We start from the raw sequence: 16,880 nt of genomic DNA on the forward strand, positions 1-16,880 counted from the left end.
TAGACTGGCACATGATGGGAGGCAGCCAATGAGTCCAGTTCTCTCCTAGGGGGCCCTGTGTGTGTTTTAGAAGAACAAAAAAGAGAGAGAGAAAGAGAGAGCGAGAGAGAGAAAGAGAGAGCGAGAGAGAGAGAGGGAGAAGGGGAAAGAAAGAAAGGCACAGTGCTGTTTAAACAGATCCCATCGCAACAGAGCAAGCAGAAGTCACTTTTTTGGGGTGGGGGCTGCTCCAGGACCATATATTCCAGGCGCTCCAACGTGCAGGATAGTGGATTGGATTTTTTGTGTGTTTTGTTTTCCTTAATTAAGGATTTCCAGCAGCTCTCTCCGGGATATTTACAATTTCCATTCATGTGTTGAAACGTGCGTGGCATTTTTTTTTTAAAGGGAAACAACTCCAAGGCTAGGACCTGGTGCAAGTTTACTGATCCAGAACCGCCGTTTCGGATTTGCCACCTCCCCCCTTTCACTGTTTTAATGGCAAAGAAACGCAGTTGATGGGGCTAGTTTGCAAGGCAGGATTTGTGTTTGCGAAGCAGCAGCCGCGTTTGCCTGTGACCCCTCTCGCTGCTTTATCTTGGGCTGTAAATTGCTAGTCAATGTAGGGCATCTCCTGAGCGTTTCCCGGGTCAGCCGCTGCAAAGGAGCGTTGGCAGGCGACCCCCAGTGTGTGTCGATGTAGCCCCCCGCGGCGCCTTCTCGGCCCTTTCTTCCTCCCCTCCCCGCAGTCTCCCTCATGTTGCAGCCTTGTTGCAATCTATCGGCGATTAGCTGTGCAAGGCTTTTGCACGGCGCTGCGAGGGGCCGCCGCTCCATGCGTGGTGGCGATCGCGGGGCTTGCGCCGGGGAAGGAGCGGGCATCAAATAAAAATCCAACCCCCCCAACCCCCGAAATTACCAGCTCCGAGCTGTCGTATGTTCAGGTCCAAACGCTCAGGTCTTGTGCGGCGACTTTGGAGAAGCCGTGTCATCCCGGACAGGGAAGGGGCAGATGGGAGCTCCAGGCAAAGCCATGACCACGGTGGGGGCACCAGCCGCAGCAAAACCCCGGAGAAAAACCCCTCCTCGGAAATCCGCACGGTAACCCGCAACCTGGCGAGGGACCCAGCGGAGCTGTGCGCCTGGGAGCCGGGCCAGGAGGGCAGGGGGAGCCCCATGGCGGAGCGGGATGGGCCCCGGGGCGGCCCCGGGCAGCAGCAGGAGGAGGACGGGGAAGAGGAGAGCCCGTGGTGGGCACAGGAGAGCGAATGCAAAACAGTGACTTGCTGCCTCTTCAAGGAGCGGGAGCCGGGCAGCCCCAGGCCCGCGGGCGCCTCCTCCCGGGACAGGGAGCTGCGGTCTGGCGACTTCCCGCTGCGAGCCCCCCCGGAGCCCCGCAGCCGGGAGGCCCGGTCCCGGCTCCTGCTGCTGGAGCAGGAGCTCAAGTCCGTCACCTACTCGCTGCTGAAGCGGCTGAAGGAGAGGTCGCTGGACAGCCTGGTGGAGGCGGTGGAGTCCCGCGGGGGGATGCCCAGCGGCTGCGTCCTGGTCTCCCGCAGCGAGCTGCGTCTGGGGGGCCAGGCGGCGCCCCCGCAGCTGCTCCTGGGCAAGTTGTTCCGCTGGCCGGACCTGCAGCACCCGGCGGAGCTGAAACCGCTGTGCGAGTGCCAGAGCTTCGGGCTGGCCGACAGCCCCACGGTCTGCTGCAACCCCTACCACTTCAGCAGGCTCTGTGGGCCAGGTAAGGAGCGGCCCCTCCGAGGTCTGGGATGGGGGGGGGTCTCCCTTGGGGGGAGCGGGGGTGCGCAGAGACCTCCCGCCTAGGGGAGACGGGGCGCTGGGTGGTTTCACACCCACCCCGGTCTGGGAGCCCTAAGCATGCCAGTCCCCCAGCCCGAGAGCAGAGATCGCGCCCCGTCCAGCGGGGGTGGCACGGAGATTAGCCCGACTTCTAAGCCAGGTGTTGGGGAGCCCTCCTCTAAAGTCCCTGCTTGGTTTAATGGCTACGTACGATGTACGTTTGAATACAGATGGTTGGCCAACCCAGGTGCACCTGGCGGGCTGGCTAGGGCTGGGTCAGTTTTTATTTTGGTCTGTCCTCTTCTTCCCCCACCCCCAAGTACGATTCTTTGCAGGATTTTTTGTTTTAACCAGGAGCAAAATCTGTCAGATCTGCATCCGATTAACCGCAATAACTAGCCCTTGAATGTGATACCTCTATCAAAAATGCCTGTCACTGGGGCTTTAAGGATCTAACCAGATCTAGGCTTGAGAGTTAAGGGGAAGATGCAAAGATGCATAAAGGCCTACACAAGCCCAAAGCCCTAAAGCCAAGAAAATTGGCAACACCACTTTTTTGCTCATATTTCAGTACCCTTTTTGGATTAGATTGTAGTTTTCTGTGTAGGCAGCCATCAGGAACTATTCATCCCCAGAGGTTTTTTTTAGTCATAAAAGGGGAAGATGCTATGATCGGCGAGTTAGGTGTTTAAAACAAACAACCAAAACTAAACTGGGAAGGAATATTTTAGTTCTAGCAACACCAGGAGCATTATTTTCTGTTTTAATTAAGATGATTTGTGTACCCTGATTTAGGTTTAAGATATAATGCTGTTTGCTTGTATCAGTAGCCCATCACATATGTTTTAGAAGACTGTGTTGAAATTTAGCTGGGATAGTGTTCAACAGAGCAGTGGCTGGTGTGGGATCTCCAAACCTCTTGCAGTTAAACGCCTTCACACTTTCTGTGTAGCTGTTTAGCCCTAGCCCTGCTGGAGTGGATTTTAGGAAGGTGCAGAACCTTGTCCCGTGTGCATAATATGTTGTACCGACGTCTGTACGCCAGGTCTGAACTTCCTCCTGATTTTCACCGCTTTGGTGTAGTCTATGAATTGCACCATTGTTTCCAACTGGAGTCAAGGAAACACTCTTAATACGCAGCCAGCCAGTTGATGTTATGAATCGTATTTTTCCACCCATTCAAGAAGTTTGAGAATGCCTCAGTGTGCATTTTCAGGCAACCCAGCAGAGACACCACCCCCCCCCGCAGCCTCTGTCTCCCTTTTAGTCTGGCAGGGGCGCTTCTTTCCCATTGTGCAAAGGCCAGTAGGAGGCACTAGTGCAGAGGGAGGAAGAAGGCTGCTCTCAATTGCTGCTGATAACATTGTGAGATCCACAGAAGCCATCCAGGTCCCCAGTAGTAGGTCTCAGCCCCAGCCCCCCTTGCACCCTGCTGGTCTGCACAAGCCACATGATAACAGGCAAGTGAGTGCTGGTGGCATGGGGCAAACCTGGCAAGCTCTATTGCCCTGGTATCTTGGCTGAGACCCATTTCACCTGCTCTCCTGGTGCTGGTCTGCCTACTTGCTGAGGTCTGTTGTTTTTGTCCCCCAGGGGCCACAACTGTCCCAGTAGCACGTGTGTGGGTTTAGGCAGGGAGGGAGAGGTAGCAGCCAGTTGGGGCAATAGACCCTACACGAGGCAAAGCCCATGGTGAGTTGGTAGCTTTAATCTACTCAGTTTGCTGTTCACTTGTAGGCATTACACAGCCGGCCAGGCAGCTCCCCGGAATGAATTAAGCCCCTCCACTGGAGTTTGCCTGTGTGAGGATGAGGGGTTTATAAACCAGGGGGGAAGATCAAAGAGGCCGAAGGCTCCCAGAGCTGAAGAAAGTCTCATACCCCCTTCCAGTCACCCCCTTTCGAGCTAGCCCTCCCCAAAGGGAGCCAGCAGCCCCTCTTTCAGAAGGCGGCTGGGCTCTGGTTGCATTGTGCACATAGCTGGCACTCATCGATGCGTGGCTTGATAAGGCTCGGTGTAGTTTCTGTCATTGAGGGAGACAAACTGGACTTTTCCTTGGGCTCCTTCTCCAAACATGCTTTTGAAAAGACACCAGAAAGAGTGGCACTCCCCCCGGTCTTTGCCTCCTATTTTGAGACAGCAGGAAAACTTCCAGAGCCGTGTATTTGCTGAGATCAGTGCTTTGGAGAGGTCTGTACTCATTTAAAAGGTGTCTACCTTTAACCCAACAGATCATAGACATGTTTCATATCTGTGGATGGACATTTTAAGAAATACTGTCATCACGAATACAACTGATGTTTTTAAAGCCCTGTCTCCCAAAAGCTCCATGATCTAGGAATAAACCCCAGTCTCTTTGCTTCCCCATTTGTTATTTTGCTGTAATTATAGTCACAAAATTACTATTATCTAAATCACACTGAAGGAGACACAACTTTTAAGTGACTTTAGAAGGCAGCCTGGAAAAACATGGGTTTGCTGAAGCAAAGAATACAGGCATTAAACAGACAAAAACTTTTCTTTTATTTGGTCCGGCATTATCCCCTTTGAATTGAGATCAGTTTCAAGTTGTACTTAAAAAGCCCTTTTTTCCTAAGGAGGGTCCCCCTCTGCTATTTAGGTGAAGAAGTGGTGATAATATGCAGTTTGCATATTGCTGGCGCCAGTCTGACTAGCTGTTTATCTGACTGACTGGGGATCTAGGCAATTACTGCTGCCTTTCTTAAAGCTGCAGTGACCCCTTTTTTAACTTCTTCCAGCCAGTTTAGCCTTTATGGGTGGGGGAAAGAACATACTCCTTTGTGATAGCTGTTTTAGTGCAAAAAAAACCTGGCAGAGTGAACCAAATAGCCCACCCTAAATAATGGAGGTTAGTTATCCATTTTCTGTGTAAAAATACAGGGTGAGAATAGAAGAATGAAAGAGATTCCAAGATGGAAAGTCCTGACCAAAGAAAATTCTCAACTTTCACGTAGTCTGAAGTTTCTTGAGGTTCATTAGCTCATGCATAAACGCTGTTTTAGTTTGTTATGAACAGAAATCCGGAAGGACATTAAATATCATGTTAATGTTACTTTTTCTTGGGAAGAGTTTTATTTTATTTATTTATTTTGCAAGCAGAAATCCTGTTTCGCTCTGTGCCATTTTTTGGTAAGAAATGACTGTATTTTATGCAGAGAACTAATGCAGTTCTTTCCCCAGAAGATTATTAGGTGCCTGAACATGAAATCACATTTTAATTGTAGCAGATGTGCATTTACATTTACCTTAGAGAAGGCTACATCTGTAGAAATTTACAAGTTCCTTTTTTATGTAAAAGCTTTCCAAACAATGTAGAATTAAAACCTCAAAGAAACAGCACAGCTCTTAACGGTCTTTTTATCATTTTCATACTGCCAATTTGTGTTGGGACCCACCCACTTGAGGCTGGATTTTGCTCCCATTGAGGGCAATCTGGAAATGAGAATCAGTAAGAGTTGGATCTGGCCTTGATGCCCTTTCTTCAAACATGTCTGTCTGCCTACTCTGGATTCTGATGTGTGTGTTCACATCGTATACACAAGGTTTACAGTGTGTAACTAGCAGAAGGGTGTGAAAATGCTGTCTGTGCTGTGACAGAGGAAATCTAGTGCAGCGATAGGTTTGTTTTTAGAATATAAGAAGTACATTTGGCAGACACAACTAATGCAATTAGATCCCATTCCTTTAGAATCACCACAATCTGGAATGTTGGCTACTTTTTTTTGTTCTTTGAGGCTCTTAAATACTTGGAAGAAAGTGGTCCTGGCTGTGCAGATCCTGGGCACTGGAGCAGAGTAAGAGAATTGTGTGCTCTTGTTTTATTATGGTTACTGATGCTCATTTCAAGATGTAGGACCTTTCCTTTCTGCAGAAGCAGTAAATGACTGCAGTCCAAATCAAAACCATCACACGGTGGAGATTGAGGTTATTTTTAATAAAGTAATCCAAACTGAACTGCAGATAGGTTAGGGGGTCGTGTTGCCAAATCCGTTTGTTTTCAGGTCACTGTAGAAAACTGAAGAACACACGCTAATCTCAATAATCTGGGGGCCACATTAGGCCATTGAATTTTAAGCAGAACTCCTCATTGAAGCCAGTGGGAATTTCTGCTTAACAGGAATTAACTGATATGACCCTGCCAATAGCACTTGGCTCTCACTTTTTAGAATGTTACATTCTTGAAAGCAAATTTATATAACAAAAAAAAAGAAAGAACATAAGAATGGCCCTGGTGGGTCAGTTTATCAAGTGATCCATCCCCTGTCATGCAGTCCAAGCTTCTGGCAGTCAGAGGTTTAGGGACACCTAGAGCATGAGACTGTGTCCCTGACTATCTTGGCTGATAGCCATTAATGGACCTCTGTGAACTTATCTAATTCTTTTGTGAACCCAGTTATACTTTCGATAGTCACAACATCGGCAATGAGTCCCACAGGTTGACTGTGCATCATGTGAAGAAAAACTTACTTTGTTTTTAAACCTGCTCTCTATTAATTTAGTTGGGTGACCCCCTAATTCTTGTGTTGTGTGAATGGGTAAATAACACCCAGTTTCTCCTCACCATTCATGATTTTATAAATTTCAATCATATCCCCCATTAGACTTCTCTTTTCTAAGCTGAACAGTGCCAGTCTTTTTAATCCTCCAATGGATGCTGTTCCATACCCCTAATCATTTTTGTTGCCCATCTCTGTACCTTTTCCAATTCTGATATATTTTTTGAGATGGATTGACCAGAACTGCACGCAGTATTCAAGGGGTGGATGTACCATGGATTTATATAATGTCATTATGATATTTTCTATCCCCTTCCTAATGGTTCCTCACATTCTGTTCGCTTTTTTGATTGCTGCTGCACATTGAGTGGATGTTTCCAGAGAACTACCCACAATCACGCCAAGATCTTTCTTGAGCGGTAACACCTAGTTTAAACACCATCCTTTTGTCTGTATAGTTGGGATTATGTTTTCCAATGTGCATTACTTTGCATTTATCAACACTGAATTTCATCTGCCATTTTGTTGCCCCAGTCACTCAGTTTTATGAGATCCCTTTGTAATTCTTTGCAGTCTGCTTTGGACCTAACTATCTCGAGTAATTTTGTATTATCTGCAAACTTTGTGACCTCATTGTTTACTGGATTTACGTTGGTGTGAATGAGATCAGAATCTGGATCATAATGTTTTCTTTTATGTCCTAAGATAGTGTCTTTTTATTTATGCTATGCAGTTTCTTACTCTTTGACACAATATCCAGCGAATTCTTGTTAAACCCATGTTTATGTTTTGAAACAGGACTCTTTTAGACAGATGACCAGTTGATAAAAGCCAAGTTTTTCAAAAGGGACTGATGATTTTGGGTAACTGGATTTTTGGAGATGCCCTAACCTAAAGAAGCCTGATTTCCAGAGGGTGGGTGCTCAGCGCTTTTGGAAACCCCTTACAGGTGTGTTAAATTGGGCACCAAAAATCACCAGCTGCTTTTGAAATATCTTGGCCAAGAGTTATTTGCATATGACTTTTCTGCCATGTTATGAATGGAGATTTACCTTACCACCAAAATATTACTTCCTAGGAGGGAAAACTTGAGGGTTTGAACTTTTAACCTGATATAGCACTAATATGAGGTCTTGTTTTTCCAGAGTCTCCCCCGCCTCCTTATTCTCGGCTGTCTCCTCATGACGAGCAAAAGCCACTGGGTAAGTATTTTCTCTTTACAAACTCTAGGACATTCACAATTCATAACCAAAATGTTGTATTGTTTTCTACTGGGGTCATTTCCAGCCTGGTGTGTCAGGCAAATGTCAAAATGTAGGAACGTGGAGGTCATCACTAATTCTGAACAAGCATCAGCTGACAAGTTATCAGAAATACATGAATAAAAATAAAATAATCTGTATGTTTTTGATCATATCTTTATTACCAATGGTTTTATATATTAACACACATTCTTTGCTACATCTGTATTTTTCAGAATAATCTGCATTCAGGTGAAACACTGTAATTATTAATGAAGATGTAATGACTGGTTATCAGACTTAATTTTTTTATTGGATACTAGATTGAATTGCAGACTGGAGTGGGGGTCAGAACTCCTGGGATCTATCCCCAGCTCTCCATACTGATTTATATCTGCCTCTGGAAATTTCCATTACTTGCATCTGAAGAAGTGAGGTTCTTACCCACGAAAGCTTATGCTCCCAATACTTCTGTTAGTTTTAAAGGTGCCACAGGACCCTCTGTTGCTTTCTACAGATCCAGACTAACACGGCTACCCCTCTGATACTTTATCCCCAGCTCTGTAACTGTCCTGCTTCTCTCACCTGGGGCCTATCACCCTGTAAAATAGGGAAGATTATACTTTCACTGTAAAGTTCTTTAAGATCTCAAGACGAAGAGTGCTACGTAAGAGCTAAGCATTATTAGTATAGTGTTTATTAAACTGAGACACGAGCTCTTTAAGCTCCATACTGTAAAACATTTGAATGGAATTTAATTTTTTCCAATGAATTATTCCGACTTTTAAAAGTATAATTGAAATAAATCTGGTCACAGTGAAGCATAAAATGTGACCTACTTTAAAATTGGCAAAATTCAATAGCGAATGCCTTCCAAAGCATATATTCCCTTAGTAGACGCTGTGCCAAATTCTGCCCTGGCTTTCACGGTATCCAGGTAAATAGGAAGTAACAAGTGCACCTCAAAGGGGGGAAGTTTGATGTGTTTTTTTTGAGAGACTCTGTAGGCAATGGGCCAGATTTTTCCAGTGATAGTCACTTTGAGTGGTATCTTACTTCTCCAGTTCTCCCATGGTCAGTAATGCTGGTTCACAAAAGAGGAAGTACACAGAGAGAGAGACATGTTCATCACAGAGCTGTTAGAATCACAGAGCAGGTGGGATGAGGAAACATTCAGTATTTGCCAAATAGATAAGGACACACTTGGCAAATACATTACTCTGAGGTCTCAAAGGGATTTGGAGAGGTGCACCCAGGAACACCAGACTGGGAATTGTGGGGTCATACAGGAGGTAGAGTCAGACCCAAAGGACCGAGTAAAGATTTCAAAATGGCGCCTTTGATCTTTTCTAAAGACCCCAGAACAAGCTAACAAGAAAACTGAGCAACCAAAAAAATCCCAACAGAAGCCAAAGGCTGGACCATGGCGTGCACAGTGCAACTATGCAGAGGCCTAATGGGAAAGGAGAACTTCCTTTACACCCTTTGTGCAGGCTATTCAGACCTTGGGCCAGGCTGTGCAGGAACCCATGGGTGTTGTGTGCCTGGTACTCTCTACATCAGTGGTGGGCAACCTGCAGCCCACAGGCCGCACACGGCCCGCCAGCGGATTATCCTGAGGGGCCGCAGGATGCCCACCACTACTCTACATCCTGGAGCAGGTAGGCAGGGAGGGGTGGGCAGTGTCAGCTGAGCTGGTGGGAAGTTTCATAATTCGCTGATGGTCTGGGCCAGCAGCAAATTACTAACCCCCCAGAGCAAGGGAATTCGGGAGGGAGCTGTGTCCTGGCGGGGTGTTTGAGTCACAGTGCTTCCTGGGACTACACTTGGGGTGGTGCAGTGCATTTGCCACCCCTTGCTGAAAGGCACAACCTCACCCAGAGAAGTAACTCACAGTGTTTTTTGCAGTTGAGGATAGTATGCGTCATGGCTAATGGGTCACACCAGAGGTCCAGCCATAAGAGTGTCCCGGAAAATGAAAGGACTGGTCGTCTAAGCTCACATTACATAAGAAAAATAAGCTCAAAATTAATTCCTTTTAGAAGCTACTTGTGCTGCAGGTATGGAAAACAGTGAGATGTACTTCATGGGTTTATTTGACTGAAAAAATAATCTGTGAGCAAACATTTGAGCGCTTAATTAAAGGGGTAAGCAAGAGAGAATAACAAGGACTCTTAACTTGTTAAAACAAAGTTTCCTTAGCTTCAGCAAAGAGGAAGGAAGGAAAGAAGCAAGAATAAACAGCTTCAAGAATTTTAATGGTGATAATTAAGTATAGTAACTATGAATTGTTTAGAGGCTTAACGTAACTTTATCCAGTACGCACCAAGTTTCTACTTGTTTAATCAACTGAACTGTAGTTATTTTTGTGGTCGAAGCAATTGAAACTTTTCATTTTTGCCTGTCAGAGAAGAGAAGTAAAGCACTTACTTTCCGCCCTGGGTCAGCAGTAGTTTCACTCTGGAAGGTGTGGGCAGGCAAAGTGGCACAGTATGTCCGTGAGCGGGTGCACAGCGCTTGTGGCCCAAAAGTACTAAATGTTCTCCTTCTGTTTTCCAGATCTATCAGATTCCACGTTGTCTTACACTGAAACAGAGGCTACTAACTCACCAAACACCACCCCGGGAGAATTCTCAGGTTGGCAGACGTTAACACATCAGCAGTTGAATGGTTATTGTGTTGGAGCTGTACTTGCTGGTTTTAGCAGAAAAGCAGAATTAAATGTAGTTCTGTACATGAGATTCTCAGGGAAAACAGAAAAAAATTGAAGGGGCTGTTCAAGTTGGTTGGTTGAATAGAGCTATTCGCAAACTCCAAGCTGTATTAAAATGTTAATTGTCTGATGCACGCTTGGAAAAGCAAGGAGATTTGGAGTTAGGGCAGGAACTCCATTCCTACTCTGGAGGGTGATAAAATCACCCACTGTTAAAAGATCCTACTCAAACCTTGACACAGGAGGGGGAGTTAAGAATGGTCTCTAAGTGCCAGATATTTTATAATAAAAAGAATGAGCGGGCAGTTCAGATTTAATGGAGTTTTTTATACTGTCCCTGGTGAATATTTACAGCATGAATTAACTGTTGTGTTTCAGGATTTAGTGTGCTAACGCTTGCTCAGGTGAGCAGAATTTACTATCCCATACAGTCCTGTTGAAGCCAGTGAGCAAGAGTTTGCAAAATCAGGCCCATAGGCCATTCTTCTGGAATTGGCTCCCCACCATCTGTATGGAACCTCATTGATTTTAACAGGGCTTCACGTAGGCCATAGGCCGAGAGGTTGACTTGCTGGCAAGACTTGTAGGCTTGGAGACTTAGATTGTAAGCTGCTTTGGACAGGAACTAGGGTGCAATTCCATGTAATTCATCCCTGGTGTAACTCCACTTACTGCAGCGGCGTGGCGGGCCGAACTATTCTTTCAGCTTGTACATTTGGGGTGGGAGAGCACTGTTCACAGGCTCAGACCTAGTTTTTATGCCAACGATGACGTATTACAGTTGATGGTGAACCTCAGACAACAGGGATAAAATGTTGGCGGAATGGCTGGTGAACCTTTCATGTTCTACCAATGGCACATGCACTGACGAAGTGAGCGTCCTTTGAGTGTTCTTTTGTAACAGTTCACAGAATCATAGAATTCATGTCTGTTAGGTCAACTTGCCCATTCCTTGGCCAGCCTGTGATTGCCCTATGTGGTATATCCTCTAGTGCAGGTGTTCCCAAACCATAATGATACGTGAGCTTGATGTTCCATCCATTCACAGCAGTTTTTAAAACAGTGGTTCATGAACCAATAAAGCCTGGGAGCTGCTGCGCTAGTCCTTATGGCTCCTTTGCCTAGTTAGTACTGTTTTATCACATCTGAACAATTACATATCTGAAAGATACAGCTACTTTTAATTAGTTTTGGTAGTGGCTGTTAATGCCGCTCACATGTAGTGCAGTATTCGAGATTAGTCTTGTTTGTTTCATTCAGTGACAAGGCTAGCTCAGGTTGGCAAGGCTCAGTTTTTAAATACACCAAAAGGTATGAGCTTTCTTGTCTCTTTGTTTTCCTAATCCCGCTTTTGCTGGTTATTGGGATGACAGACCTGCTTAAAGATCATCAGAGAATTGTGGCTCCCCCTAGAGGATTGAATAATCAAAATATCAGTTGAGGTGCTGTTGCCTGTATAATAATGTCAGGAGACTGCCTCTTCGCCCTACTCCTTTTATCTTGTCAAAGAGTTTATCACAAGCTTTGGGAGAGCGATGTATTTCTTAGGCCGTTTAAATAGTTCCATACCACATGGCATTTTGAAGAGGTACATGGTGTTGGTAGAGCACGTCTCCCTTATATATTTTTCATTTTCATTGCCCTTTAGGATTCTTTTGGTACAGTTGAATACATCTTGGTGTTTTGACATACTGAATCCAATGTGCCTGTTGTCAATTGTCCATAGCAGGGGAAAACTTGAGAGCGGGGAGTTGGGATTGTTTTGAGTTTCATTGTAATAAATATATGTTTACAATTTCTAACACATTCCTTGTGCGGTGTACAAGTTCATAATGCTTCTGATGTCCCTAGCTTTTATGGCAATTTGATAATAACCGTTAATTTTAGAAACAGAGCTCCTATGGATGGTGTTGGTTTAGTTACTGTGTTATCTGAGTTGGACGTCTGGAAGGTTTTCTGCAGTAGAAGAGATATTTTAGCTTTTACTTGAACAACATAATGATAACGTGACCAGGGTTGCACTGAAATTGGATACTTCTCTCCCACTGTGTAGTTTCAAATGGTGCAACTCTTAATAAGAGTCTGGGGCTAGGTGATTTATTTTCTCCCAGTGGCCATGATCACAGATAGAGGATAAGAGTTTCATTGAAGTTAACCCATGCGTGTTGTCAACCAGGAAGTGAAAAACGTAACTTAGAACAATGTAAGTGCCATATTTTGTTCTGTTTAGTTTATGGTGCAGCTTACATATATGCAATGATATATAAAACTTATGTCTGCCGTGCCTTCTCCGTGTATCTAAGAAACTGAAGTGTGCATTTAACTCCTGTTCCAAAAATAAGAAAACTTTGGATCTAGCATCAAGCCACTACTATTTTTTTACTTTAGCTTTGATCACCAAAAATGCTTTTCCTACTAAAACCACAAAATTCAGTTTCTGGGTAACAAAGAGGTCCATTCTTCACTGTTGTTAGTTTAGCTGATGAACTTCTAGCCAGGAAGTTTTAGCAAGAAGTCAAATGGTTATCTCTGTAAAACAAAACAAAACCCCTCTCCTTTTGAACTTGGCCTTATTTTCACGAGCACAGTATTGATCCTAGGAATCTTGAAAAGTCTCTAATGAACCAGCAAATCCACTATGAAAATTGCAAAGTATGGGTGGCTTAATCATAGCCCAGAAAAGGACACCCAAAAGCTAATCTTATCTTTTCTCTTTATCAAAAGCCTTCTTAAGATTGCACTGGAAAAAACATAGACATTTATCAAGGTATAAAGGAAAGCTTTTTAAATGTATTGTGCATACTGTTAATGCAAATGCACACAACAGTGGAATCCCTGGACCCTCCCTCAGCTGGGACTTAAAACATTTTGGTCAGTAAAGTAAATCTTTTATTCCGGGATAACGCTGTGCCAAGTGTACTCTCCCATGAGCAAGCAACCTGTAAAGACAGCGTAGACTGGAGCCTGGGCTGCTGCTTCTGGTTTCTTGATAAGATATGACAGGTTTTGAAGATTAGGATTGCTCAGAAAAGGCAAATACGAATGTTTGGTTCCAAAGTCTCCAGTCTCTTAGTTCAAGCAGCAGCAGATTTAGGGTTAGGGAGTATAAAGAGAGGTCACGTATTTTTCTCGTTGGAGTTATTTCCCCTGCTATATATTATTACTGCTGATTGTTGTAGGCCTATGTTTAAGGGGGTGGGGGGACAGGACAAGTAGGTCTTGATCCTGCAGTGGCCTGAGAACATCAGAGAGACTTGTACACATGCTTAAATTAAGCATATGTTTAAGTGCCTTCTTGGAGCAGAACCAGAGTGCTCAGCGCTTTTCAGAATCAAGTCCTTATCTGCGCGCATGCACGCACGTGCAGAGTGACACGGCTCAGTCGTGAGAAGGGGCATGTGGTTGGTCCAGTGATGGGCCAGGTCGGAACGTTGGTAAGAATGACGTAAGTGTTGCTAGTAGAACCGGTCCATGTGAGCAGTACCCAGCTGTGGGCCGTGATCGGTATGTGATACATGGCAGGGTGTGTTGGCTGCTGATGGTCCAGTGCACGTGTGAGCGGATGCTAAGTATGAACACAAGTGAAGTCAAACTCAAACAACGTGCCATCTTCCGTACTCAGCAGACGACGCTCTCCTTGCCCACTCCCTTACTTGCAAGTCAAAGGGCAGGAAAGGGATGGGCGTGACAGTGCTTTTTTCTCAGGCTTCTCTCCCCCCGACTTGCTCTCCTGCTACTAGTCATGGGGAGCTTGGCAACTGTGCAGCCGTACTCTCATGAATGCCCTGCTCACTACTCTTTATCTTGCATTTGTGCATGCAACCCTCTGCATCGGAACTGAGCCGCATCTCACCCTAGCTGACTGCAGAAAGCAAACCTCCAGACTGGGTCTGCAGTGCTGCGATGTTCACCCCTGGGCTCCTGCAGTCCCACGGGGAGAAGGTGGGGGCCTGCTAGTTCAAAGGACAAAAAACACCAACAGTCCAAAATCAAAACCTCAGCCCCGTGACTCATCATTGATGGAACATTAGTAGTAATTTTTTTCCCAGACAGTTGGCTCCTGTTTGAAATGCCAAGAAGCTGCTGTACCCGTTAGACTTGCTTAGCATTTAGAGGGCTGCGCTGTTGTGGAAACTGGTTCTTTACTGCTGTGACATGCTCAAGCAGATGGGAGCCGTGCCTTGCAGTAGGCGCTGTGTAGGATGGTCCACGGGGCAATGGAATTTGCTCCCCCTCCTAGGTCCCTGAGCACTGAGGGATGCCGTCTCCTGTACGGCTTTTCAAAACCCCATAGCCTGGCATTTCATTACTGTCCACTCCCAAGCACACAGCAGGCTGGACATCAGCGCAATGTCTGTCCAGCTAGCCAGCTGTAATAAATTCATGTGAACAGTGACCCTCCGTTCTAATTTAGTGGGGGTGTCAACTCCTCCTGGAGTCTGGATGGTTGTACGCTATTTGCAGTATGAAGAGTAGTGGCTGTTGGGGGTATTATCCTAGTATTGTGCATGCTGCAGTTTTCCAGTCTTCTCTTAGAGCTTTGCATCTCTAGTATTTCAACAGCAAATCTGAGTTTCTAACGGGCCCATCTGTCACTCAGTTCTCATTCCATCATCTGACTATGTTCCCAATGGCCCAAATCCTGAAGGAGGCTGAGCATCTGTAACTTGCAGGAACTTCAGCAGGGTTCCAAATGCTCAGGTACCACTCAAGATGGGTCCCATTTGGAGCTTACTCTGCGTACTCAGCAGATCCCCGTTCTTTCCCCAGTGCGTTGAATGGAGCCAATCAGCTTGATGACGTGCACCTAGCTTGGTCACATAACAAAACCCCACTCCCACTCCTAGGAGCTGAGCATTGTCCCCTCCATCATCTCCATATGAATATCCCCATTCAGAGGCTCTGAGCCCAGTTCAGTGGATCGTGGTGCTTGGGTCTTCTGGCATTTCAGTCCTTTTTAAGCTTTAATTTGGCTTTCCAGGCTAGCAAATGTCATCTAGTGGGTAGAGCCTGGGGTTGGGAGTCAGGACTCCTGGTTTTTATTCCTGGTGCTGTCAGTGACTCACAAATTCCCTTTCACTTTTCCATGCCTCAGTTTCTTCATCTGTAAAATTGGGCTAATAACGTATACTTCACAGGGACCTCATATGTTCATTAATGATTTGAAAACATTGATCTGCTTGGGTGAAAGGTGAACAATATTATTGTCTTCATTATTATTTATGGTAGACTAGAGCCTGGAGCAGTTATCTGCCCTTTGGGCGTCAAGAGCAAGCAGAGGTATTGGAATGCTAGATTCCGTTTGGAACAACAGTAGAAGGGCATAAATATTAGATGCAGAAACAGGCTGGCATCAGCTTTGCAGTAACTATGGATGAAATTCACTCCTGTGCAGGGGGCCAGGGAACATTTAGCCCAGTGTGCGCACACTGTGCCAGACGGAGATCGGTCTGTGTGCCTCCACGGAAACTGTTCAGTGAGTAATGGGTGGTGCCCAGTTCCATGCAAGAGTCAGTGCCAAGCTTCTGTGAAGGTCATTTTCTCTCAACATGAGCAGCTAGTCCCCACAACTTGTCTCATGTGTCGCTACGTGCCTGTTCGTTATTTCTCTCTTAATCGGGGCCTGTATAAATCTTTGCGTGGTGCTTATGGAAATTCCTTTGAGAATCGAGTGTTTGCTGCAAAGTGCTAACCCTGGGTGTCAATATTGTCCAAAGGGAAACTTTATTCCCTTCGTAGGTAGGTAGGTAGGGTGTGTGTGTGTGTGTGTGTAACGATGCATACTGATGCAATGCAATTCAGTTTTATTTTGTACCAGGCCATCCTGCATAACCTCTGGGCCCCATCCTGCAAAATGTTGCGCACCCTCAAGCTCCTGTGGGGTGAGTATTCCTCTGTGGACTTTTGGGGTCAATATTCTGACTCAGGAGGCACTAAGCACCTTGCAGTGTCAAGTACAATACGTCAAAGCGATTTTGAGTTAAATCCTGCGTAAAAGCAAAGAGGGGAAGATCAGAGCTACAGGAACGGGAGAAAAGATGAGTTATGGGCCGAGAATTGTAATGAAATGGAGAGGCGGCGGATGGGGAGATAGACAGGGAAGCCAGCTGCAAGTGGCACGAGCTGAAAAGGAGAAGGCTCTTGCGCTAATGATGGCAGATGTTGTGGAGCAGAGCAGGGCAAATGCAACAGAAAATTTTCCGCAAGTGTTCATCCGGATTTTAGAATTACTCACTTCTGCTGCGTTCCCACCCCGATGAGTTTGAGTCCCAGAGACGTTGAGTGTGCTGGCGGGAAGGTGTATCTGAAACGGTGACTGTTAGTACTGTGAGCATATTAGTGAAAAGCAGATTTCAGCTTTGGGATCATGGCTGTTCACCTCAGAATCCTTATTCGAGGGCGCAGAAAGCTCACCATGTGGCCTCCCTGCCTCCGCTCTGACCAGCTCGAGTGTCAAATGCTCGCACCAGACAAAGAATTATTTGTGGAAATTAATGAACATTTTGAATAAGGGGTAGAGTCTAGAAAATACAGCTCTGTTTGCAGACGGCTCCCAAAGAGAAGAGGTGAGAGTTGTCAAATAAATGGTTTGTTACAAATTATTCACCCTGCACTAATGTGGAGGGACAG

At 45.6% G+C, this 16,880-nt stretch overlaps 1 protein-coding gene across 2 annotated transcripts in view; it reads left to right on the top strand.

Moving 5' to 3' along the window:
- Window positions 1–122: 122 nt before the first annotated feature.
- Window positions 123–16,880, top strand: part of SMAD6 (SMAD family member 6) — a 71,166-nt gene continuing 54,408 nt past the window's right edge. The window contains exons 1-3 of one of the 2 annotated variants that reach the window (XM_034782969.1): window positions 125–1,720; window positions 7,442–7,498; window positions 10,097–10,174. In XM_034782969.1, coding sequence (XP_034638860.1) covers window positions 916–1,720; window positions 7,442–7,498; window positions 10,097–10,174 — 940 coding nt within the window. In that variant the 5' untranslated portion in view covers window positions 125–915. Of the gene's footprint in view, window positions 1,721–7,441; window positions 7,499–10,096; window positions 10,175–16,880 lie in introns of both variants that reach the window. The other variant, XM_034782970.1, reaches the window with a different exon arrangement.

The sequence above is a fragment of the Trachemys scripta genome, chromosome 10 (assembly GCF_013100865.1).
Source record: "Trachemys scripta elegans isolate TJP31775 chromosome 10, CAS_Tse_1.0, whole genome shotgun sequence".
In the NCBI taxonomy this organism is placed as follows: domain Eukaryota; kingdom Metazoa; phylum Chordata; order Testudines; family Emydidae; genus Trachemys; species Trachemys scripta.